Source organism: Ovis canadensis, chromosome 2, assembly GCF_042477335.2.
Source record: "Ovis canadensis isolate MfBH-ARS-UI-01 breed Bighorn chromosome 2, ARS-UI_OviCan_v2, whole genome shotgun sequence".
NCBI classification, from domain to species: Eukaryota; Metazoa; Chordata; class Mammalia; order Artiodactyla; family Bovidae; genus Ovis; species Ovis canadensis.
This window is the reverse complement of record NC_091246.1, coordinates 62,547,329-62,572,643: the sequence shown is the minus strand read 5'-3', so window position 1 is coordinate 62,572,643 and position 25,315 is coordinate 62,547,329. Positions and strand designations below refer to the sequence as shown.

The following is a 25,315-nucleotide window of genomic DNA, read 5'->3' as shown; positions in this document are numbered from 1 at the left end:
ACATAGAGTGAAAGGTGACCGCTTGTCCAGGTTTTTCTGTGAATGGGGGATTTCCTGGGATGTGAGAGTTTCTGAGCTAAAACTGGAAAGTTTCAGGCAAACCTGGACCACTTGGGTAAATCGGACTGGTGCACAAGCTGTTTATTATGTGGAGATGCTCAGGAACAAAACGTGCTTCTATAGGAAGCCCAAAATCTCCATTAATGAATGTGGCCTATTCAGATGAAGATAGCAGAGGCTGCAGCAGAACTCCATGTCTTAGAAGGATTGTGTAGATGGTGTCCTTCTCAGAATAGACTCAGATGTGCACTTTACCATCACACCCAACCCAAATGGGTGGCTTGGCACTTTCTTAGATTAATGAAGAGGACAAATAAGCTCCCACAAAGGATTTCATCTAGCTTTGCTTCCATTAAGTATTCAGCTAAACAAATTCTTTCCGCACTGATACTGGCATAGCACTCCGATATTGGATTATGAACAGCCCTGAGTCCTGGGGTCATTTCTGTCTAGTTCCCACTGAATCCTCAGGATCTGGTTAAAAGCAAGCACCTAAGCATTTGCTGAATGAATCATGAAAATGTTTTTTATGTAGAGCTTGAGACACAGACAAAGTCCCTGATACTTATTCTCTTTATGTGAATCATTGTGATTTCTGTGTCTCTGGTCTCACTCCCTCTAACGAAGTTCAAGATAGTATGGACCAAAAAAGGAAAAAGAAACATTTCTAGATTTTAAAGAAATTTAGCTAATTGCCTTCACTGTCTCTTGGTATAAAGGGATTCTATAAGCTATTAAATAAATTCAGGGCTTTTAGTCATTTGGATAAATTTAGCTCTGCTTAGAAGATATCTAAACATATACACTGTTTACTTCTTAGCTTGCCTTCTCTAGATAGCTGCATCTTGAATTTTTCTTATCATTTCTCTAATTTCTAGCTCGCCTAAATTTGCCTTGCACAAAAGTACACCAATAAGATACATTTGACTCAAAAAATTAAAATAATCTGATCTTGAGCCCTTCAGTTTATAGGTAGATTCTAGAGCTACGGAGATTAAGTTTCCAAAACTTTTCTATTAGCCAATCTTTTTGTCTGTTTTTCTAAATTTGCTAATCACATACATTTACTCTTTAGGGTAAATTTGTAGCCCTGTGTACTTATACATTACTAAAGTGAAGAAATTATGAGGTAAGCGTTAAATGATTTTCAGAATTTATTTAGTGAAATTCTGTGGGAATTTGAGTTGATGATTTTGTACTTCATTTTTATAATTTGAAGGTGGCATAATAATTGACAGTGTCTGAAAAGCTCCATTAACAATTATACAGAGACTAACCCACTGAGAAATGGTGCTTCTTCCCATAATATAAAGAAGTATGTATTTGGAATGAGAGATCATGTTGGTGTGGGCTGGTGAGCAGAATCATGGGCAAGGGACGGGTGTTTGGTCCAAGGCAGATTTAGTGACATCAGCCTACAAAATCTAAGAGATTATCTCAATCTCACAACATAAAAGAAATATGTTGGTAGGGGAAGGATTGTTTATGGATAGAGCCACAATTCCTTCTCAAGGGGGAAGAAACTTACTGCAGCATAAACTTCTATGCAAGTAAAAGCAATACAGTACCTAAGGATGCTGAGGATTAAGAATAATGATCCTTCTTGATTTTAAGTCTAGAAACAATCCTGAGGCTTCCAGGAACATCATCCAAATTGCCTCCTAAACATGTCTTATGTCAAACTGATGATGAGAAGAAATACTAAGGGGTGATAGAAGTGGTTGGGAATGAGGAGAAGGGAGTTCAACAGAAGGAAAAAATGATTCTCTCTAAGGGGAAACAAATTCTTCTTTATCATTTGTATAGAGGAAGTTTGTTATAAGCCTTGAATATAAAGGGTACTTTGTAAACTAAGTAAGTCACACTAATACTTGGGAATGGACTTCCCAGGTGGTACAGTGGTAAAGAATCAGCCTGCCAGTGCAGGAGACACAGGAGACATGGGTTTGATCCCTGGGTCAGGAAGATCCTCTGGAGTAGGAGATGGCAAAAATTTCAGTATTTCTTGCCTGGAAAAACCTATGGACAGAGAAGCCTGGAAGGCTACAGTTCCAGGGGATCGCAAAGAGTCGGACATGACTTAGCACACACACGTCTGTCAAGTTCAATACCTGGGAAGCTAAATAGGGTTTATCTGCTATTGATTGCTAATGCCTAGTATGTGGTATCAAAGGATTACAAAGTCCTGAGGTTATGGTTGATTAGCCATGTCTATAAGGACTCAAGAATGAGAGGTGGCATGTCTTCTGCCACTGATTTATTACAGCTACCTTCTGCAGATGAAGCAAGCCTTTTCAAAGTGCTTTAGCAGTAGTACCAGTAGCCACAGTAAGTTATCTCACATCAAACTTCTTTCTACATAACACCCCATTCAGCTTCCCTCAGACATACAGTGGCATCTTCATTTTTATGTTTTTTCATTTGCTCTCTATAAGTTATGCCTGTCTGTAAGAATATTTACTTCACTATAGCCGGTCACTGAAACAGCATGACTACTAGTAGACAGCTTGATATAACTGTTGACTCCACTGGACTTTCATTCTCTCCTGAATTTCAGCTTTGATAGTGGTGGATTAGCCACAGCAGGTATATGAGTAGAAGACACACTCAGCAGTAACAAATTTGCTCAAATTTAGCATTGGCAAAGAATCAAAAGTCAAATCCACTTGGCAAACATAGAAGTGTTTGTGTGTATTAATGGGTGAAGATATTGTATGTACCTGTATGTGTGAAGTGAGGGCATGTATATACCCACCGAACCTTCTCCACCGTTGTATTTCTTTTTTTAAGCGGACCCTTCACAAATGTTAGCTATAGGAATCTTCAGTGTAAACTATTTCCAGTTGTATTAGTACTACTTACAAAAAAACATAAACAGAAAAAGGTTTTGTATCAGTAGGAAGAAACTGTACCCCAAAGGGCAAACATGGTAATTACCTTGCAATAAATAATTACGTATCCTCCAAATGGCATGTCTCTATGAAAACATGAAAGCTGCCTACAGGGGCGGGTGTCACAGGTTTGGCTTCTTCTTATCCAGCATGGCATTGTCCAATAAGGTATCTGCATGTCACTATTTAAATTTAGATTGGTTAAAATTACATAGAATTTAGACTTGTGGACACAGCAGGGGAAGGAGCAGTGGGACGAATTGAGAGGGTAGCATGAAAACATATATAATACCATATGTAAAACAGACAGCTACTGGGAAGTTGTCATATAACATAGGGAGCTCAGCTCAGTGCTCTGTGACAACCTAGGGGGTGGAATGGGGTGAGGGGTGGGAGGGAGGTTCAAGAAGGAGGGAACATATACATAATCATGGCTGATTCACATTGTTATATGGCAGAAACCAACACAACATTCATTGTAAAGCAATTATCCTCCAATTAAAAGTTTTTCAAATGAATTTTTTTAAAATTAAAAAAAATTCACAATTCAGTTCTTTAGTCATACTAGCTATATTTCAAGTGCTCAAAAGCCACATGTGGCTTGTGACTACCACACTCAAAAGCACAGGGAAAGTTCCATCATCACAGGACGCTCTATTGGAGTACAACCTGAGGAGGATGAGAAAGAATATTTCAAAATTATAACTAGCTTTAGGTAGATGGAATCAGATTATTTCTACAAATCTTAAAGCACTATAAAAAAGGCATATCCTTGACATTTAAATGTTAGATTAAGACCGGTTTCCTTGATAAGTAGTGAGATATAAACATTACAGCCAAAGATAAAATAATTTTTAAAATGACTATGAAAAGTCATAGATGATAAGTTCAACAACTGAATTCTTCTTGAAACAAACAAAAAAAAACCTTGTGTCTAGTTGTGTGGTAGAAAGCAGCAATCTTTGAAGAAGCAGCAATCTTTGAAGAAGCAGCGTCTTTGTTTTATCGTTGTTCAGTTGCTAAGTGGTGTCTGACTCTTTGCGACCCCATGGGCTGCAGCACACCAGTCTTCCCTGTCCTTCACCATCTCCCAGAGTTTGCAACTTTGTTTTAAAATTACTCCAAAAACTTACATTCCATTTTGAATGCTATCATTTCAAGTAGACCTGAAAAAGTTTCCAACACATTTACACAAAGTTGTTCTTTGCAAGTGTGGGATCAAAATCAGGTTTAAGAGCACATCACAAGCAAATACTATCATTGTTGAATATTTATGAAGCACTTGCAATGTATACAGAGCTGTGCTAGTTTCTTTGAGAGCTAGCAGTTTAACAAGAGGCTGCCTCCATACTCAAGTGAATCTCATTAATAGAATAATTCAAATTTGAGAGGGGCAAACATTTAAAACACGTGTTGTACTGATTAACGGGTAGTGGAAAGAAGAATGCTGCTGCTTGAAAATATAATAGTAATATAGCCTTTGCTAAAAATAAGTCTATGAATACAATAAATGTATTTACAAATAGTGAGAAGGAATTTTTTATTTATCAGGAAAGTTCAGTAAGTTTATTTTGCCAAGTGCTGTAACTTTTTTTCCCAAATATGTCACCACTTACTATAGAAAGGGACATAAAACTGAAAAACTGGCTCATCTGTGTTTCTGAAATGAACAGAAAATTTATTCTAAACTAATATTGAAGCCATTGTCAGCAAAATCCTTGATTTAGGATTAAGCCTGATTATTTCAAAATGTAGTGGAACTTTAAGTTTTTTCTTTGAAAATATTTAAGTTGTTCAGTGACTTGATAAGTCAGTTTTTTGGAAGAGGCATTACTATTCTCCATTGAGTGAGTTTTCAGATATTTACCAGGGCAAGGAACTTGGCAACGTACTTACTTGACACTGCTAGCTTTGATTGTGAGCAGAATTCTGAACCTAAAATTGCTAAATGTAGGGTGTTGTCTGGGTTCATTCCCACATCTTTTATCAGCTGCAGTTAGTTCTCCAACCCTCCTAATTGTAGTTGGCTTTGACTGAGATGGCTCTGCTGTGTTTCACATCTCTTATCCTCCAGCAGACTAGTTTAGGCACTCACACAGGCACTGTTTAAGTCTCTGTTTGCATTGTGTGTGTGCGTGCGTGCGTGCTAAGTGGTTTCAGTCGCGTCCGACTCTTTGCGACCCCATGGACTGTAGCCTGCCAGGCTCCTCTGTCTATGGGATTCTCCAGGCATGAATACTGGAGTGGGTTGCCATGCCCTCCTCCACAGGATCTTTGTGACCCAGAGATCAAACTTGTGTCCCCTGTGACTCCTGCATTGTAGGCAGATTCTTCACCACTGAGCCACCAGGGAAGCCCTCTGTCTGTGCGTGTGTTGCTCAGTTGTGTCCAACTCTTTGTGACCACATGGACTGTATAGCCTGCCAGGTTCCTTTGTCCATGGGGATTCTCCAGGCAAGAATACTGGAGTGGGTTGCCAGGTCCTCCTCCAGGGGATCTTCCCAACCCAGGAATCGAACCCAGGTTTCCCACATTGCAGACAGATTCTTTACTACCTGAACGACCAGGGAAGCTTACATACATCAATATCCCATGGGCCCAGAGCATGACCCTGAGTCAAAGGGGTGGAGCAGGATGCCTGCACAGAATGAAAGGGCATTGCAAATTTATATGAGAAAGAGAAGGCACACAGGCAAAAAGCATCAGGGTTATTAAAGCAGGCAATCCACTACAATAGCTGTTTCACCTAGTGTGCTTAGTTGCTCAGGCTCCTCTGTTCTTGGGGATTCTCCAGGCAAGAATACTGGAGTAGTTTGCCATGCCCTGCTTAAGGAGATCTGCCCAACCAGGGATCAGATCCAGGTCTCCTGCACTTCAGGCAGATTCTTTACCATCTGAGCCACTAGGGAAGCCCAGGAATACTGGAGCAGGCATCCTTTCTCCAGGGATCTTCCCAACCCAGGAATCAAACTGGGGTCTCCTGCATTTCAGGCAGATTCTTTACCAGCTGAGCTACCAGGGAAGCCCGTTTCACCTAGAGTGCATAGAAATCTAAAGCAAGGAGGTTTTGAAAGAGGTTTGAAAGATACTACAATTGCAGCAGTATTTACAATAGCCAGGACATGGAAGCAACCTAAATTTCCATCAACAAACGAACAGATAAAGATGTGGTACATATATACAATGGAATATTACTCAGCCATGAAAAGGAACGAAATTGTGCCATTTGTAGAGACAGGGATGGACTAGGGACTGTCATACAGAGTGAAGTCAGTCAAAAAGAAAAAAAGCAAATATTGTGTAATAATGCTCCTATGTAGAAAAATGATACAGATGTACTTATTGGCAAAGCAGAAATAGAGACTCAGATGTAGAGAAGTGAAGGCAAATGATGTTACTTAAAATTGTGTTTCTCACCCTGTTCTACATCTTGGTCTTACCCAACCTGCTATTTAGAAAATAGTGAAATAATAGGGTCTTGGCTGACAATCCAGAAATCCTAACGCTTAGGAGGGAAGTTAATGATGAGTGTTAGCTGACATTTGAATAGATACTATGTGGTAGTTTGAGATTTTTGTGAATTTTATTTTCCCCACAAGTAAGAAAGAACAAGGAAATGTGCCTTCTAACTTCACAGCAATGAGAAATACATCCATGAGTATTTAAATTTCTTCCTAGCTTAGACTTAGTTCTCACTATGCACATAAACCATTACAGAAATCCCTGAATATAGCCTTTCAGCAAACGTGGAGTGCAAACCAATGGACTCAGGGGCTATGGGACTTGGACTTTGTGCATTTTGTGTTGAGGAGACAGTCATCGTGAGCTCTTGAACTCCCAGTAGTTAATGAGAGAGATAACCGCAAGTGCCGTTTTCTACTTTTGTCTCCCGCCAGCTGTGAAGTTTGGGAGGATGTCCAAGAAGCAAAGAGACAGCCTGTATGCTGAGGTGCAGAAGCACCAGCAGCGGCTGCAGGAACAGCGGCAGCAGCAGAGTGGGGAGGCGGAAGCCCTCGCCAGGGTGTATGGCGGCGGCATCAGCAACGGCCTCAACAACCTGAACAATGAGGCCAGCGGCACGTATGCCAATGGACACGTCATTGACCTGCCGAAGTCTGAGGGTTATTACAACGTGGATTCCGGCCAGCCATCCCCCGATCAGTCAGGACTTGACATGACTGGAATCAAGCAGATAAAGCAAGAACCTATCTATGACCTCACATCCGTACCCAACCTGTTTACCTATAGCTCTTTCAACAACGGGCAGTTAGCACCAGGGATAACAATGAGCGAAATTGGTAAGTGGAAATCTTCCAGAACATTTTTGGAAATTCTACTTTGAAGTGGCCTTGGTCCTGTTTTGTAAGATCATTTTCTTAGGTTTAAGGTGAATTACTTGCTTTCATGACTTCTAATGTGAAAACTAATTGATTTTAAAATATAGTCTAACAACTGTCATTGTTCCCAAGGCCCATAAAAGTTTATTTCAAGCAAAGGAAGAAAGAAGGAATTATAAATAGATGCTATCTGTAAAGAACAGATGCTATCTGTTGGATTTGGGTTCATCACTGAAGGAAAAATGTTATTGGTATAAACAAAATTTCAGCAAGTGTTCAAAGTAATGCTATTAAAAGTGAAATAGCTAAGGGATATAGAAGCAGTATGTAGAAGAAAGTGAACGAACAGGGCTCCAACTCTCTAAGATAATGGGACAAATGTCAGTTTCCTTCTGTGTAGAGGCAGAAGGATAGACCCAAAGACCTCTAAGCCTCTTGTAAATCTCAATTCAAGAATTTTACATTGGAATAAAGTCTGAATTCCTGGCAATAAAAAGAGTACAATCCACCTTGGATCTGGAATGTAAACAGGACGTGAAAAACTTGGTGGAATCCAAATAAAGTCTAGAGTTCAGTGAAAAAAAAAAAAAAAGACTGTAGTTACAGAAGAGCAACAAATAAGCTCCACTGAGCAGGAAGAGTCCCAGGCACAGCTGCCTGAGCAACACTACCCTCTTGCTGCGGCAGTGTCCTTGCTAAGGAGTGGTGTTCCAGAGTGCATCTGTCTAGGTGCTCTATCTTCTCTCCTCACAACTCTTTTACCCTATTAAGCTTAAGAGTCTGTTAAATGTCTAGTCAGTTGATTTTATTCAGTAATTGCCATAAAAATATGGATGTAGGTTTAACACATTACCCTCCTGGGTGACAGAGCTGCCTGTTAACAGTGTCCCGGAGGAGCTCACAGGCAGTGGCTGTAGCAGGCTTCTTTGCAGTATTCAGTGCACAGGGGAAAGCAGTGTGGAGCTCAGAAGTCTGAGGCCTCCTCAGATCTCTCCCTAAGAGGTAGCAGAAAAGAGTGGTTAAGAACCAGGCCACTTGCAGACTTCCCTGGTGATCTAGTTATTAAGACTCTGCTCTTCCACTGCAAGGGAACTTCCACTGCAGGTTCAATCCCTGGTTGGGGAACTAAGGTCTCACTTGGCATTGCCAAAAAATAGGTACTAGGCCACTTGAATTCAAATCCTGGATCTGTGGCCTATTATCTGAGCTGGAAAGCAAGTTTCGCAATTCCAGTTTGCTTATTCTATTTGTTTCTCCAAAAGTACTAGCTCATAGATCTCACCATGGTTGTAAGAATTCCACGAGTTCATACATGTAAAACAGAGCCACGTTTGGCACTCAGTAAGCACTCAGTAGCTCTGAGCTGTTTCCACTTATCCACCACGTGTTCAGTCACCTTCTCTGTCTAAACAGTGAGTAGGAGCACAAAGCCTACGAGTGTTTTAAATAAAGTTGATGTGAACACATAATGAAGGACATGCCATATGCATCTTGGCTACTTCTCCCATCTGGCTGAGGAAGACGTGGTGTGACACAGTTACAAAACCTGGAACGTTATTTCTCTCTCTCAGCAATTAAGCCTGTGGCAGGGAGCAAAGAAGTGGTCGATAAAGCCCTTGTAGCAACATGCACAGCTGAAGGACGTAGAAAACTGCCCATCAGCGCTGATAACAAAAATATTCATTAGATTTCTCTCTTCAGCAGGGACCATGTCACAGGCACTTCACAAACTTAATTTTCACAAGCATCTTATAAGATAGGTAAAAACTATTATTCCCATTTTACTGATGAGGAAACAGAGGCTCAGAGATGTCTCGTGACCTGCCCATATCCTTTGATTACTAAAGGATAGCACCAACTTCCATCCCAGGCTATCTGATTCTGGAGTTCTCGTGCTTATCCATTACCCTACTATTTGCTCTGGGCTTGATGTCCACAAACTGCACTGTCAGTCAATAGAGGACAATCGGTTTAAGTAAAGTCACTCAGTCTTTCCAAGAGGACATGTTAAAAGGAAAAGGAACTAGGCACCATTTTTTGCTTTTAGCCTACTTAATATCTGAGTGCCTAAGTTTGCTACTGATTTGGAACACATGTTTAAAACATACGGAAGCAGAAACAATTGTTGGGCAGTCTTCTGTTCCATACAGAAAAAAGAAAGACTTCTAAGAATTCAAAAATCTTCGTGATTTAAGTTCTAAATCACAGTTTCTTTGCGATTTAGAATCAGTAGGAGGTATTATAGGAAGGGAACTGCAGCCACAAACATGAAGTTCAGGTAACTCTACCCAGGTCATTTCCCTTCTGTCCTGAACTAGAGAATCTCGAAATCCATCCAGATTTTCTACACAGACATTGACCCCAAAACAAACTAGCATTTATTCTTCTCATTTCCAGATACTATTAGTCTTTAGAGATCTCTAGATCTGCGGTAAATTTTGGAGGTTTCTTCCATCAGACTTTTGGGGATGCAATTACATTGTCCTCCCGAGAGCTCTCAAACTTAGCTGGCTCCTGAGCCTAAGCATTGCCTTGGTTCCCATTTCGTTAAAACGGCAACGCCATCTAGTGGACACAAACTCCTCTGCGCGTCGGATGGAGATCCCTACCGGAGCCACAACAGTGTGATGCGCAGTGTTTCCCTGCACCACCTAAAAGACTGCCATTCATTTCACTAAAGCATCATAACCGTCTCTGCGGGCAGGAGGGCACCAGCGATGCACAGTAGTTAAGAACTTCGGTTCTACAGTCGGACTGCCTGAGTTCAAAACCTGGCTGCGGCTTTTCCTTCAGTCAGTTTACCTAAGCTGAGTCTCAGTTGCAAACGTGATGCAAGAATAGCCCCAACCTGGGCATGTGGATCAAATTAGTTAATATTTGAAAATCCTTAGAACAGTATCTGTCCTGCATAAGCCTTATCATCATCACTGTTATTATCGATGATAATTTATATCATAAATGTATTCATCTCCTTATTACCTAATAACATTCCTAGTCATTACCAGTTATGTAATTACCTTTTATTGAGCACCTACATGGTGCCAAGGAATATTTAATGCTTATAACCCCCTCTTATGCCTGTTATATAAGTATTTGTATATCCATTTTGCAGGTGAAAACATTGAGTCTCAAAAGTTACAAAACTTATTAAAAGCAGAGTAAGCCAGTGAACCCAGGTCGGAGTAACAGCAAAACCCTCTCTTAACTACGTTTCCTCCCATCAAACAAAGGGAGCCCCTCACTAGCTAAGCAAAAGGCAAAAGGCAGCTGCAAATTAATAATTAGGCATCAGGTTTACCTGGTTTTAGCAGGAATTTTATCTCAAGCTGGCATGGTGCATGTGTTTATCTTTACAAATAAGATTTTGCAGCGGCTGGTGGCAGGGAGAGAGAGCTTTCTAGAGGCAGACTGGCAAACAAGCTGAGAAAGAAAGTGAGAGGCTGTGTGTTAGCTCCCTCACCACAGCCTTCCGATGAGGCGAAAAATTCTGCAGGACTAATACTCTTAATGAAAACTCATTTAAGCTCAAAGATGATTGACAGTGTATCTATGAGACACCAGACAGCAAGACAATTCACACAGCCAATCAATGTGCTTTTAAAAACGGGGGGAGGGGAATCCATCAAATTAGCTTCAGTGCTAATGGTATAGACTGCCTTTTACATATATCGTCTGAGTTTGCTGTTCAGTAATTTTCTCTCCAGAAGGACAATGAAATGTGAATTCATTGATCCCTGCTATATAATCTTAACTGTAGATTTACTTTCCTATTCCTTTTGTGTTCTATTTATGAAACCTGGAATTTTAAACATCAAAAGATAGAAATAAACCTCTTTTTAGCAAATTCTTCTATTCAGAAGCTGTGTATTAACAGAGAAGTTTACAAAAAGGGATTGGCCTAAAGGTGCTCTAATCCCTGTGATGTACTACTTTTTTTTATCAAAGCTAAATAGACACATGGAAGATATTTCTAGTGCTGTTTTATTGGGGAAAATTCTATAAAACTTGATCGTGTTTCAGTTGTTCTTTCCTAAGAACACCAAGCAAGTGCTACAGTCATAAGGCAGCATTTTCAATGGCATAGGCTTTTTGAGGTAAATATTTTATAACTGCTTAACTCTACTATGCATATTCAACTGCTCATTCAGAAATGGTACAGAGAATAGAGTTTAACTCCAGCTATGTATTTTCTATGTCTTCTAGTGGCACCTGTATCAAACACACATAGGCATTCCACTTAGGAGCAAGTGCCTAATAAGTCTTTAAAAATGAATATAAGTAGACTAAATCGGTGAGGAAAACCATTCAAGCAGGTCAGGGAAATGGAAATCCAGTGTCTTGAGCTCTTCCTTTTTGCCTTGGTGGAAGACATCTTGTGAACTTCCATTGTCATCTGACACTCCTGTCACCCTCACTGGAACACAGGTCCTATGCAGGCAGTTTAGGAAATCCTGGCTCCACATGCGAGCCACATGAACTTGTTCAAAATTATTCAGCTCTCTGGAGCTCAGTCTCTTCATTTGAAAAATAGGGCCAATGGACTAAATGATTTTGAAGGATAATGGTTCTCCCACTTCCTGGTGGACACTCTGGGCCTATGCACAAATATCCCCTTTGTTACAACTGCTTCCCAAGGAGAAGGGTACAGTAGTGGAGAGAAAAGGACTTATAGGCAACTAAGCAATCCTGAATGATGTCTGTGGTGGGAGTTTCCATAGGAAGTTTCCATGGGTAAAATGGTCCTGTCAACTATACAGTTAATAACCATAGTCACATCAGAAGTGTGCACCACCCTCTTCTCTTCACTCATGCTCTTGGGAAAAAAAAAAAAAGTCAATATCGAGGACAACCAGGAGCTACCCAAGGAGAGGGTGGTGACCAACCCCAAACCATCCCAAGTTTATGTACAATCAAAGTAAAGAGTAAGCTTTTGTATGGGTACAGCTTCAGGGTCAATCCACCTGTCCTCCCTGGCCCACTTCAACCTGATCACCTCCCTGGCTCCCTCTTGAAAGAAAAAGGGGGACAAATGATTAAGATATGTTCTTAGTTGAGCCGCAGGCCTATCCAGGTGACCTTGGTTACTTGAGAGGGATTTACTTGACATCTCTGAGTAGCGAACTATCCATGCACTACATCCCAAGAAGCCGCTTATTTCCAGAATCCCATCTTCTATCTCAAAAAGAAAAAAAAGAGAAATTTCATGAGTGTGGGGGCTGGGCTATGCAGCTCAATTTGTCACATTTCTGGGATCTCTACCATGGTCACAACTGTATTAAGTAGTCAATGGTCATGAGTTATTTTAGACCATCCCAGGACAAAGGACACTGTAACTCTTTCCTGTGGGCATGCTCTGTCGCTTCAGTCGTGTCCGACTCTGCGACCTCATGGGCTATAGCCCACATGGCTCCTCTGCCCACGGGATTATCCCAGCAAGATAATGACTGGAATGGGTTGCCATTTCCTCCTCCTTCTTTGGCAGGTGGATTGTTTTTACTACTGAACCACATGGGAAGCCCGTATTTCTTTCCTAGGTTTTTATTCAAATCCATATCTTTTCTCAGTTCAGTTCAGTTCAGTCGCTCAGTCGTGTCCGACTCTTTGCGACCCCATGAATCGCAGCACGCCAGGCCTCCCTGTCCATCACCAACACTCGGAGTTCACTCAGACTCACGTCCATCGAGTCAGTGACGCCATCCAGCCATCTCATCCTCTAGATATCCTTAAACAATCTGAAAAAAATCTCCAAAGTCACCTAGTAATGTGTTATAGTCACTCACCTATCATGCTCAGTGCAATGATTCATATATATGTGTGTATATATATATATATGCTCAGTGAGTGCAATGATTCATATATATATGTGTATATATATGTATATATATATATATATAAATGATCTACATCATAAGCAATACATACCTATATGCTCAACTGAAGTGCTTATAAGCCTGTGCCTCCACTCACAGCACATGTATGCGCGTTGGCCGTGACATGCTCACATCTCTGTCAGTACAGCTTTCCTTGCATGCTAGCATTCACTACATTAGGTAAATCATCTTTTCTGTTTTGAGTTGAAATTGTATAAAACTGACCTTCCTCAGGAGACTTCTCCTGGAGATACTAGTTTGGAATTAATTTTTGACTCAGGACATCCTAAGAAGACTTTAAAATCCACCAATCAAAAAAAAAAAAAAATTGGGAAGCTATGGGAAAACCAATTTCATTTTCTACACTCAATTTCAAAAGCCATAATAGACATAAACTATTCTGCAATAAGGAAGAGGAAAGGAGATTTCATGAGGTTCTGCTGCTGACTTATTGAAGGATAGAGTGTTTATGCTTATAAGACAGCCTCTGAAACAGCCCCACTGTTGACTAGGACTTCCCAGCATTGCAAGCTTGACACTGATTCTCAGAAATAGCTCTGAATCGTTCTTCCACTGATTGGGGTGAATAGGTCCTGCTTTGGCCACATTTTCAAATACCCATTTTGGGAAGAACTGGCAGGGGTTAAAATACCACATAAGCTATGGTACACAGAAATGTCAACTGATGGGTAGGAGTTGTTGGAGCTTGATACACTTTGGTTTTCATTACCATAGTACACAACCAACTTAACAGGCTCGCTCCCAACCAGTACAGGATTTATTTCTGTGATGTTTACAAGTGTGGGGAAGCCTGTTGAAAATGTTTCTAGCTGGAAAGACTTTTATTTTAGACGTAAGCTATAGATAAGGATATGTGACAATATACCCTTGCTACTGAGAAAAAGAAATTTACTTTTTAAATCTGAGCCCTGTTTATGCAGACTATTGTGGAACTGCTATTTGGTTTTCAGACACGTTTGTTCTAGGAACATTTGGTGCCAGACTATTTAGAAAATACTTACTTTAAAACATTAGTCAATGAATGAAATGTATTATTTAAGCAATCAAGTGACTTTTAAAAATTTAGATTAAATGTTTGAAAATGTAATAATTGCTTCCAAAGATGTCTTCTGATTTAGTTATTCCTACAGGTCAGAATTATATTGGCTACATTTCCAAAAGGGGGATAAGGTTGGGGAGGGATTGCTTCTGTTTAAATTAACGGTCAATCCATATGTCAGCAAAATCCAAATAGTAAAAGTCAATCCTAATGATGGCCCTGGGCAATTTTCATAATTAGGTTTCCATCATCTGTGACCTGCTGAGTGTCCTTTGGGTGACGTGGAGAGGGAGGTGCACTTTCTAAAAGAGAGTGGTTAAGATTTTCATGGGCTCAGGATTATGTTGTTTTTGCTTGTTCTGCTGCTGCTGCTGCTGCTGCTAAGTCACTTCAGTACTGTCCGACCGGCTCCCCCATCCCTGGGATTCTCCAGGCAAGAACACCAGAGTGGGTTCTCATTTCCTTCTCCAATGCGTGAAAGTGAAGTCGCTCAGTCGTGTCTGACTCTTAGCGACCCCATGGACTGCAGCCCACCAGGCTCCTCCGTCCATGGGATTTTCCAGGCAAGAGTGCAGGAGTGGGGTGCCATCGCCTTCTCCGTCTCTAAAACTAGACATGCACTATTGCAGTGAAACAAAACACTGTGTTCCAAAACAGCTTTCCATTATTAAATTATTAAGAAGTCACCCTTTTAGATAGTTAATTTGTTTTGCTGCTTATGGTCTTTTTTCCCTTTGGATATACTCTGTTTAAATATAAATGCCATATGGATTCTTTCAGTTTTTCTTTCTGCTTTAGTTTCTGTTTTCTTAATTTTAAAGTGCTCTCACCTGAGCTTCCTGAAATTTGATAAAATTATAGCCATTTTATTTATTAATCTGTTTATGCAGTCTTTGCCCAGGTATTATTACTTGTAGCATTAATCCAATTTTTCCACTGTTTTTCTCTGTGTGTGTTCATGTTTTATTGAATTGTATTTTATCACATTTTCATCATTTTTATAGGTAATAACATAATCTTATATTTTCTTAATATATCTTTCTAAAGAACTTTAGAGCATTTTGCTTAAGACCTACATGAAGTAAAAATCAGTTATGCCATTCTCTGATATAATAATTGGCTGTAGAATTTGTTTGAAAAGGAGACCAGAAGCTTTCCTAATTCACTGGTAAGAGAGCGATGAGTGATTGGACCTTGAAACTGAACCAACACATGAGTTATGGGTTATTTATGGCTCCAAATTCTTCTTCAAAAAATTTAAAGAATTTGAAATATGTGCTGAAAATCTTTCCTTCCTCCTATTGAGGTTATGGATCACTACTAGATGGCTGTTTTAAGCTTTAATATTGATGTTTCTATGCTGGTAGCACATTTCTACTTAGGCCCTCAAAATAATCATCTCTAAATAGAGATTAGAAAAATCAGAAAGGCCTTAAAAGTAACCTTGTCCTCTCTGACACTGTCGTCTGTTACACCCTAACCAGTAGACTTGTTCTATTTAATGACAGAAAGCTTATAAAACTGGGAGTCTATTGTCAAAAAGACAAAATGCACACTTGGTTAAATGTTCCACCTTTAAACCAATTGTTCTAATATATTAGAGTTACTGCCTCAGTGTGTGGGTTCTGAGGAGTCTTGATATTCTGAAAATCTAATGCAGGCACTTAAAACTTGCCTTGAGCAAGTCCGTGGAGATATCCTGGCATTAATTCAAAGCGAATCCCCTAAGAATTCCACTTCCACACTAGTAGTATAAACTAAACAGGGAATTGAGCAGTTCTCTAGATCCTTAAGGCAAGTGATAAATTAAAAATTCATTAATCATTTCGATTGAGGCTGATATATAGTATTTTAAGAAGAATACTTCCAAGTGTTTTTTTTTTTTTTTTCGTTTAATTCCTATGGAGAAGAATGAATAGGGGCTATAGTTCACAAAGAAGAAACCATCCTTTCTCATGAGAAAAAAAAGGAGGAAGAGAAAGAATTAGGAAGTTCAGATGCAACTCCCTCTAGTACTAAATATAGCTTTGAGCCTCAGCTTTCTCGCCTTGATACAGTTGGGCCACGGGTGCTCTTGGTAATAACACCGAAAGCAGCAGTTTTTAAAGATATACTCAACTTTCCCCGCTCCCAGGATGTGGGATTCTAATGAAACCACCCGTGCAATCCGTGTCTGAGACACTGTAGCCTTTGGAGCACACCATTTGCTGAAATGTCGAGTGAGAGCTAAAATAAGCCCCTTTGGTGGAAAAAACCCGCTGAGTGGTTGAAATCAGAGATGCAGAAGGTCACTTGCTATTTTAGTAGCTGCAAGCTGGTCCTCATTTTATGATATTGCAGTTATAAACAAGAAATTGCCACCTTACTTGTCAGTTTACTTACTTCTCATCAAAATAAGCAGATGTAGCCTTTTTTCTACATAGTACTAGGTAATTTAAATTACTTCTTTCCAAACTTTGCTTTACTATATGGATTAATACATAATAAGTTATTTTTCATATATTTCTTTAAACATTACTTCAAATATTGTTTTATACTGTCTGATATGATAAACCTTTTAAATCCATTGACCTGTGTGTCTCATGTCCATCTCAACCATTTGTAAATACTTTCAGGAGGGACTTTTTTCATACTTCTTTGATTTATTCCACAGATCACAATGAAGATTGACTGGGATTGGGGTAGGGGAGGGAAACTTTACAGTTTCAGAGAGAGACAGGTGACCCAACTAACTTCTGGAATTATTTAGATACAGTCCTTTTGTAAATAGAGGAAGGAAGTTAGTTCCAGATCCAGTGTTCTACAATTTTTGCACACCCTATTGAGAATTACTATCAATTTTATTCCAGTTTTCCCTTCAAAAACTTACTTTCTCTCTTCTTTTTGCTCATAAGTGGATCTAAGATTACTCCTAAAGCTTCTAGGGAAGTGTAGCAAATTTAACAGTATTTTTCATCAAAAAATTATAAAGTACATTTGCCTGCATCAGTTATTTCTTAAATCTCTTTATTGAGGTAATAATTGACATACAAAAATCTGTTCATATTTAATGCATACAATTTAATTAATTTGGAGGTTAATATACACCCATGAAACTATCACCACAATCTATGCCATAAACATATCTCTGTATCCATTATTTTAAAGATTTATAGGATTATTCTTTCATTTGAAATATTGTCTTTTGTATCTTGTAAAGATACTTAACGTGAAGTTACAAATTCTATTAATTGGTTTTAAGTCTTGGGTTCTAATAAGCCTTCCTTCAAGGAAAGTGTAACAGTAAAAGTCTAAAAATAAAACAGGAATTTAAGGGGGGAAAAAAAAGAGATGAGAGAGTAAATGAGAGCAAGATTTTTTTTTTAATTAGCAAAGAAAAAATGAGAAAGGTGGACTTACTATTAATTTGTAATTATACACCCTGTTTTTCCTTGCCAGCATCAATATTTACTTTTCTCCTCACTTCCTATTGGAAAGGAATGACTTGAACTGAACATATGAAATTGTTTTTCTCATTCCTTGATATCATTTTATTAACTATCAAAGCAGCCCATGTACTCTTAGTGAAATGGACAAACCTTTGTCTCATTGACATAAACCAAATCTTAACTACTGAGAAGATGGAGTTGCATTTTCAGATCCACTTAAGAAATCTCTAGCCTCATCCCTGGTCTCAGGGAGAGGAGAGTATAGTCCAGGGGCATCATCTCTGAAGGTGGTAGAATTTCCTATTATTCAGTCATTGGGGCCGTACATCTGTGGACCCAATATCCCAGCATAACGTGAGCCGACTCCTTTCTCAGCATGTGCGGTCTGCAACCCAAGCTGGTTAAAGGATCTGACCAAACCTGGGCTTTGAGAAGCAACTGCAGTCCAAGTCAGGGAAATGGATGAAGGATGTGTGATTGCCCAGAAAGATTCCACATCCCCTGCTCGTTTACTTCAGTCTCTTTGTCTGGACTTTCTCACGTGGTTGGTCCCTTGAGATCATACTGTTTACTCTCACCTTTTCTATTTTTCCAGGCAAGGACTCTTGAAAGTTCCTTTGGCGCCCAGCAGGAACTTTGCATACTGTATTCATTGTCTCTTCCTTTGTCCCCTCTTTTTAAATCCTTCTCCCCGTTTCACAACTGCAGACTCTCAGGCCAAACAAACCATCTCCTCTGATGGTCATGCATCTTTCTAATGGACAGAATGAGTCTTCTGGCCTTGCTCCCTAGGCACCAAGTCTAGCTTTACTTGTGTGGTTTATACAGACCTCACCCACCCCCTGCTGAGCCTTGAGAGGGTCAATCTGGCTTTTGCACAGGGCTCACCTTTGATCTGCAGACCCGAGGAAGGAAGTGGAAAAGGACTGCTCCTGCTCCTGCTGCTACGGTGTCTTGGCCTTTATTGATACAGGTCTTATGTCAGAAAGAGATCTGCCTTGTATTTCTCACCATGAGGGTACGGGAAACAAACACTCACGTTTACTGTTTGACTTCAAAGCTGTCGTGAGCGCTAATGCTTTAAGATCATCCAACAAAGGGTCAGTCTTAGCTTACTAAAATCCTTTATCAAATAAAGCAGAAAACGAGGGGATGAATGGATAGATGGATATTTTCAACATTATCTTTACTAACTAAACATTGGCTGAGTACCTACTGTAATGTTCTCTCTCTCATGCGCGCGTGCACACACACACACACACACACACACACACACACTCCCCTTGCTGATCCTGTGCATCCTTCTTCAGAACTGTCCTAAATTTAGCCCCTCCACTCTTTCTCTGTCATTCTCGCCTTGTCCAGAAATCCGTCACATTGCCTGTATTTTTCACAACAGCCTGATTAATCTCACTCACTCCATAGTGCCGTCTCATCTGCTTTGCCGTGGCCAGGATAACCCTTTAAAAACAGAAGACTGACCATGTCACTCTCCTGCCTCACAGCTTCCACTAACTCTGAATTGCTACAAGATAAAATTCGAACCCTTCGGCCTGGCTTACTCAGCTGCTCCATCTCCAGTCACAGTGTCCATCTCTAGTCTCCCTTTTCCCTCTTTTCATCTCTTCATGCACTCTACACTGCCAACAATATAGATGTTTTGCTGGGAAAGACAGAGCTGATTTCAAAACACCATTTGTTACCTTTGTGAAAATGGGTCTAAAGTCACTCACTCTTTCTGAACCTCACTTTTTTCCTCAGTCAAAGGGAAATTGTTTGTAAAAGGTAAAGATTGTAAAGATGTAAAGTATAATGTCAGCAGTTATCCAGCTCAGAGCTAGTTTTCTCTCTGTGCCTTTCCATCATCCCTTCTACCTCAGGTCTGTCTCTCTCTTTATGTGACAAGCTCCTGCTCAGACTCAGGTCAACAGGCATCTTCTCTATGGATGTTTTTCTGCCTTCCTCAGACTAAGTTAGACATTTTCTTCTTTGGGCTCCCACAATAACTCATGGTATTTGTTATATCACGATATGACAAGATATTATTATAAGATCCTTTACAAAAAAAGAATGTCATTTTTTACACTCTGTATCTTAGCCAGGCATGTAATACTGCCTCAAAAACCATGTGTGAGCGTGTGAATAAATATATGAAAGCACTATGTTGGGTTCTGCAGTCCAGTTCTTGAAGAATTTATAATCTGGAAGTGTGTAAAAACATCCACTCAAATAAGCACAATGTGAGCCTGACCGGAAGTAAGGCCTGGTTGAGTGAGAATTAAGTGTCATGGCAGTTAGCTATCCTACCTGAGGACACAAGCCATTCCTATTTGAACTGAGTCCTAAAGCATCCATGTGGAGTTAACTTTCCATTTTGCTTAATCTGTCCATGTGTTTATTATGTTCACTTCTCTCATAAGCCGTAGAAGCCTAAATTTTGGTGGCAGAGAGCTAGAGAATTCTTAACCTTTGGCCAAGAATTCTCAGGAAATGTTGTAAAAGAACAGATAAAAAGTTTTTCACAGTGCAATTTTGAGTGCAGTTGTAATTTTGCTTATAAACCCTGAAGCCTGTAAATTACTGACAAATCGTATATCTTTGAAAATGAAAACAGACTACACCGAGAAGATAAAGGTTTGAAAACTATAGAGCCATAAAAATCTTATGTTTTCATTATATACCTACTGAGGAATAGATATGTTTTTTTGAGTCTTAGTAATTAGACTGCCCAAGTGAAATTGAAAAATGATGAACCATGACATGCCAATCTATTTTAATATGATGTATAGAATATTTCCTGCCCTGTTTTACAACATAGGAGGATGTTCAATAAAATTTTGAATATAGGATTTTTTTAAAGAAAGGATCTTTATAATATGATAAGCAATGAAAATCTAGAAATGCTCAATGCTGAATCCAATAGAGCATAACAATAATCATAAGTTAGAATTTTGTAGCATCTTCTATATCCATCAGCTTATGGTTCTGACTGAACAACTCTAATAAATATTGAAATATCTTCCTTCAGTAGCACTGATTCCAAAATTAAATATCTCTGTTTTGTCTCCATTGTATGGTCAGATTGCTTCCCTGATGAAAAACTATGTAGAATGTCCCAATAATGACAATTGTGGCTACCATTTATTCAGTGTATATAATGTGCCAGGCAATGGCTATATGAGATTTTTTATTTGGAAGGTTCATTAGAAACTTAAGCTTACCTTTTTAATTCTCTACATTACTAAAACTCAATTTATTTCATGCCATATAAATCAGAAGCTTAACGAGGTAAAAAAAAAAAAAGGTACCTAAGTACTGCTTTGAGATTTCTCCTGCAGAAGAAATGAAATATAGCTACTTAAAAAGACAGAAATTGCATTTAAAATGGCACAGCCTGCAAGACAAGAGAAACTCCACTTCCATATGAGCCAAGAGCAGTTGCTAGGAAGAAACGTCGCTCATCTTCATTTTACTCATATCCCACTTACAGAATTCCTAAGTACTCTGATTTCCCAAGGGATTCCCTGGTGGCTCAGATGGTAAAGAATCCACCTGCAAGGCAGGAGACCCGGGTTTGATCCCTGGGTCGGGAAGACCTCCTGGAGAAGGAAATGGCTATCCATTCCTGTATTCTTGCCTGGAGAATTCTGTGGACAGAGGAGCCTAGTGGGCTACAATCCATGGGGTCACAAAGAGTTAGACAGAACTGAGTGACTAACATACTTTGGTTTCTCAAGATGTCACCTTCATGTGTTCAAATAGCAGAAGGGACTATGAGGGGACCTTCTTCCAGCTCCATCCAACTTCAGGAACTCACTGCAGGTTGTTAGATAGAACTCTTGTGTCTGGTGCTGTGACTCAACTTTCATACCTTGAAACTCAAAATGATCACTATTTAAGATACAATGCCATATGTAACTCATTTGGACTAAATGCCCCACCAAGATTGATTGTGTTTATTTCTACTTTTTCATGAATAAAACTATTTTCTCTTTTTTAACTTTTTCAGAAAAAAACTTTATCTTATGAAAAATTTGAAAGAATATAAAGATACTAATGACCTAACTTCAAAATTATCACCTCATGAGTCAATATTATTTCATCTCCCTCTCCTATTATTTATGGAAGATATCGACATGATTCCAAAGTCAAATCCACAAAATTAATACTATTGGAGAAATCTGACTTCTATCCTTGCCCACTCCCTATTTTCTTCTCTTTGCTCTATAGAAAACTATATTTTTAGATTATTGTTAAATCCTCCCTTTTTAAAATATAAGCAAAACATTTATATTTCAACTTCTCCTTTCTGAGATAAACACTGGTGATCTAGTGATTTTCAAAATATTTTAAAGTATTTGGAACTTAAACCGATTGTTACAGTATAGCAAATGTCACAAGACTGCTAGCAGACTTTCAGGCCAAAAAGCAAGAAACATGGTAATTTGTATCTATTTCAAAAATAAATACTTATTTGAACACTATAACTTTAAGACCCCAGTTTTGTGACCAAAAAGAGGAGGAGAAGGCAGTTAATTTTTATTAAAAGCATGATATTTGGGGGGGGGGGAGCAATAAAGAGTTTGTCTGGAGATGTGTAAATAGATAGTAGTGTTAAAGATACGCTCATATAAGTGGAGCATCTTCAAAATGCATTCCTTCAGGAAACACATTAAGAGCAGGTTTCCTTCAGCAGCTCCTGCTGCTGCTGCTTCAGTCGTGTCCGACTCTTCCCGACCCCATGGACTGCAGCCTACCAGGCTGCCCCGTCCATGGGATTTTCCACGCAAGAGTACTGGAGTGGGGTGCCATTGCCTTCTCCGTCCTTCAGCAGAGTGGGATTTTATTCACAAACCCTCAAAGTGATCTTCTTTCTTATAGATCGAATTGCACAGAACATCATTAAGTCCCATTTGGAGACATGTCAGTATACCATGGAGGAGCTACACCAGCTGGCATGGCAGACCCACACCTATGAAGAGATTAAAGCGTATCAAAGCAAGGTATTCTGGGAAACTAAAGGGTTTTCTGTGACTTCTCTGACTTTTTCAGCCTCAGCCCTATTGACGTTTCAGACTGGACAGTTCTTTGCTGTAAGGACTGCCCTGCACACTGTAGGGTGTTAAACATCATCTTTGGTCTCTACCTACTAGCTGCCAGTAGCATGCCCTCCCACGTAGTTGCGACAACCAGAACGTGTCCAGATTATGCCAAATCTGGAGGCAAAACTGCTCTGATTGAAAACCAGTGCCCTACTCGAGTGACAGAGGAGACTGGGCCCACATTGGATGATGTTAGGACATCTCTTGGTGGCTTCCTTTGTCCAGGCAAGGAACGAGAGCAGTTGAAAATCATAGCAGTAATATTTGCAAACTTACTCTAGAAAAATATTAAACAACACATTCTGAATGTTTTCTTCTTGCCCTACATGTTAAAAAGTGACCAGAGGAAAAAGGAAGAACTCATCCCACATTATTATAATTGGGATGTTGTTTTTATTATAATTATTATTATTTTGATTATTTTGTGTACATTAGAGAAGGTTTTAAGAGAAGGAATTTGTTGTTGTTGTTTTGACTCACATTATTTACAAGACCGAGATCCACAATCACAAAATCTACCAGTAAATTAACTTTTAGTAAAATTTATAAATATATCTTTATCTAAATATATGACTATAACATACTGATTTTTCTCCAGTGGAACAATTAAATGTTACCGTTTTTATATGAATAAGGAGACAAAAGCATAGGTATTATTACAGTCAATAAAAAAACAGAATTAACATACTTGGATTTCCAAAGAAAATAACCCAAGGATCAAAAGACATTTCCGGCTTCTGTTTTACTTAAGAGAGTAATTTGATCTGATGTCTTTTCCATTGAAATTCTTTTTGTACCCAAAAGCAGTCTCCATAAGTTCTGGGAGAAGAACACAACATAAAATATTGCAAATGTTTCAGTCGGATACACATTGAAAAAACCTGTAAATATCAATCTTTATGTACTATTGCAATATTTCCATTATTTTAGCTTCAGTACTTTGATAATTGTGGTGTGTCAAGGTTCAAATAAATCAAAACAACATCTTAGAAAATATTGCCTCTCTTCTAAAGGGGGGTGAATTCCCACCATGAACCCCCAAGTGACAGGTAAGCGCTGGTTAGAGCAACCTTGAGTATTTCACTGAGTCTCCAAGTTGTTCTTGGCTCCATGTACCTTCTGTGTTTTCTGTCTTGAAGTCCAGGGAAGCACTGTGGCAGCAATGTGCCATCCAGATAACTCACGCCATCCAGTATGTGGTAGAGTTTGCAAAGCGAATAACGGGCTTCATGGAACTCTGTCAAAATGATCAAATCCTGCTTCTTAAGTCAGGTAAGCAAGAAGATTCATTGCTGGGCGGAAGGGGGTCTATTTTAGACCAGGATGTGGTCCACCCTTAGCTGAGGTTGGTTCTAGAAAATCCTCCATCTGCTATGTAGCTCATTTTTACCACCCACACTGTCAACCAACTCCCAAAGGAAACACTCAGTAATAAAAATGCCCTGATACTCATTCAGCTCGCCTTTGAAGTCAAATACAATTTTGCTTATTGAAAGTGGAGCTATTAATTGCGGAGGTTGAGATACCCAGCTTGACAGGCAGTGCAAGTAATTAGCGTGTCAAGGTGGCTGAATTGCTGAGCTGGCTCTAAAATGTACTACTTGCCTTCTGTTGGGGGGCTGGAATCCAGGCTGGCTGAGCTCTGCCTCTGTGGTCATTTCCAATCATTTTAATGAGGATAGCCTGCAGCAAGAATATACTGTGAGAAACTCACTCTACTCTAATCTTTGCTCCCCCTTCTCTCCCACATACTCCCTGACACACGCACTCACTAAGGAAGCACCTCAAGAAACTGCACGGGGTTCACTTTGCAGCTGCCATTACCCAAGCAGGAAAACTACTTACTTGTCTTTCTCGGCCCTCTTTGAAAATAGAAGATAAGAACCACTCGGGTGTTTGCTACAGCAAATAACAATAACATAATTTTATATATGTAATAGCACACATATACATGTTTATGTTTACCTATGACTTCTTTTAATCTCATGTGCTCAATACAGTTTCCATCTTATAAACGAGGAGGCAAAGATTCGAAGAACTGAAGGGCTGTGTTCGATACCACATAGCCAGTACCTGGCAAAGCTGGCTTTTGAACTTGAGTCAGATAAAATAATTATTCTAAGCTATTGCTGCTTCTTTACCAAATGATTAAAAAGGAGGTACAAATCTTGACTCAAAGGTGAACTTGATGTATTTGTTGCTGGATTAAAAATCACCCTAAAACTTAGTTCACACAACAATAATAATTCATTTTGCTCCCAAAGCTGATCTGAGCAGGTCTCAGCGAGATGGCTTGTCTCTGCTTCCTGTGGTGTTCACCAAGGCAACCTGACTGAGGGCAGGAGGACCCACTTTCACGCTGGCTTATGCACAGGGCTGGCAGTTTGTGCCAACAAGTTGACAGCTCAGAGTTCAGTCAAGGCTTCAGGCTGAAGGGCCTCAGTTCCTATCCATGTGAGCCCCTCCACAGACTGCTTGGACTTTCTCACAGCATGGTTGCTGGGTTTCAAAAGTTAGCATTTCAACAGAGCAAGACAGACACAGCTTCCAAAGTCTCAGAGTGTTAT

At 39.6% G+C, this 25,315-nt stretch overlaps 1 protein-coding gene across 1 annotated transcript in view; it reads left to right on the top strand.

Annotated features, from left to right (window-relative positions):
- The window catches only part of RORB (RAR related orphan receptor B), a 58,447-nt gene that overhangs the window by 13,097 nt on the left and 20,035 nt on the right, over positions 1–25,315 (top strand). Inside the window, exons 4-6 of the mRNA XM_069573714.1 lie at positions 6,848–7,249; positions 22,528–22,649; positions 23,888–24,020. Coding sequence (XP_069429815.1) covers positions 6,848–7,249; positions 22,528–22,649; positions 23,888–24,020 — 657 coding nt within the window. The remainder of the gene's footprint in view (positions 1–6,847; positions 7,250–22,527; positions 22,650–23,887; positions 24,021–25,315) is intronic.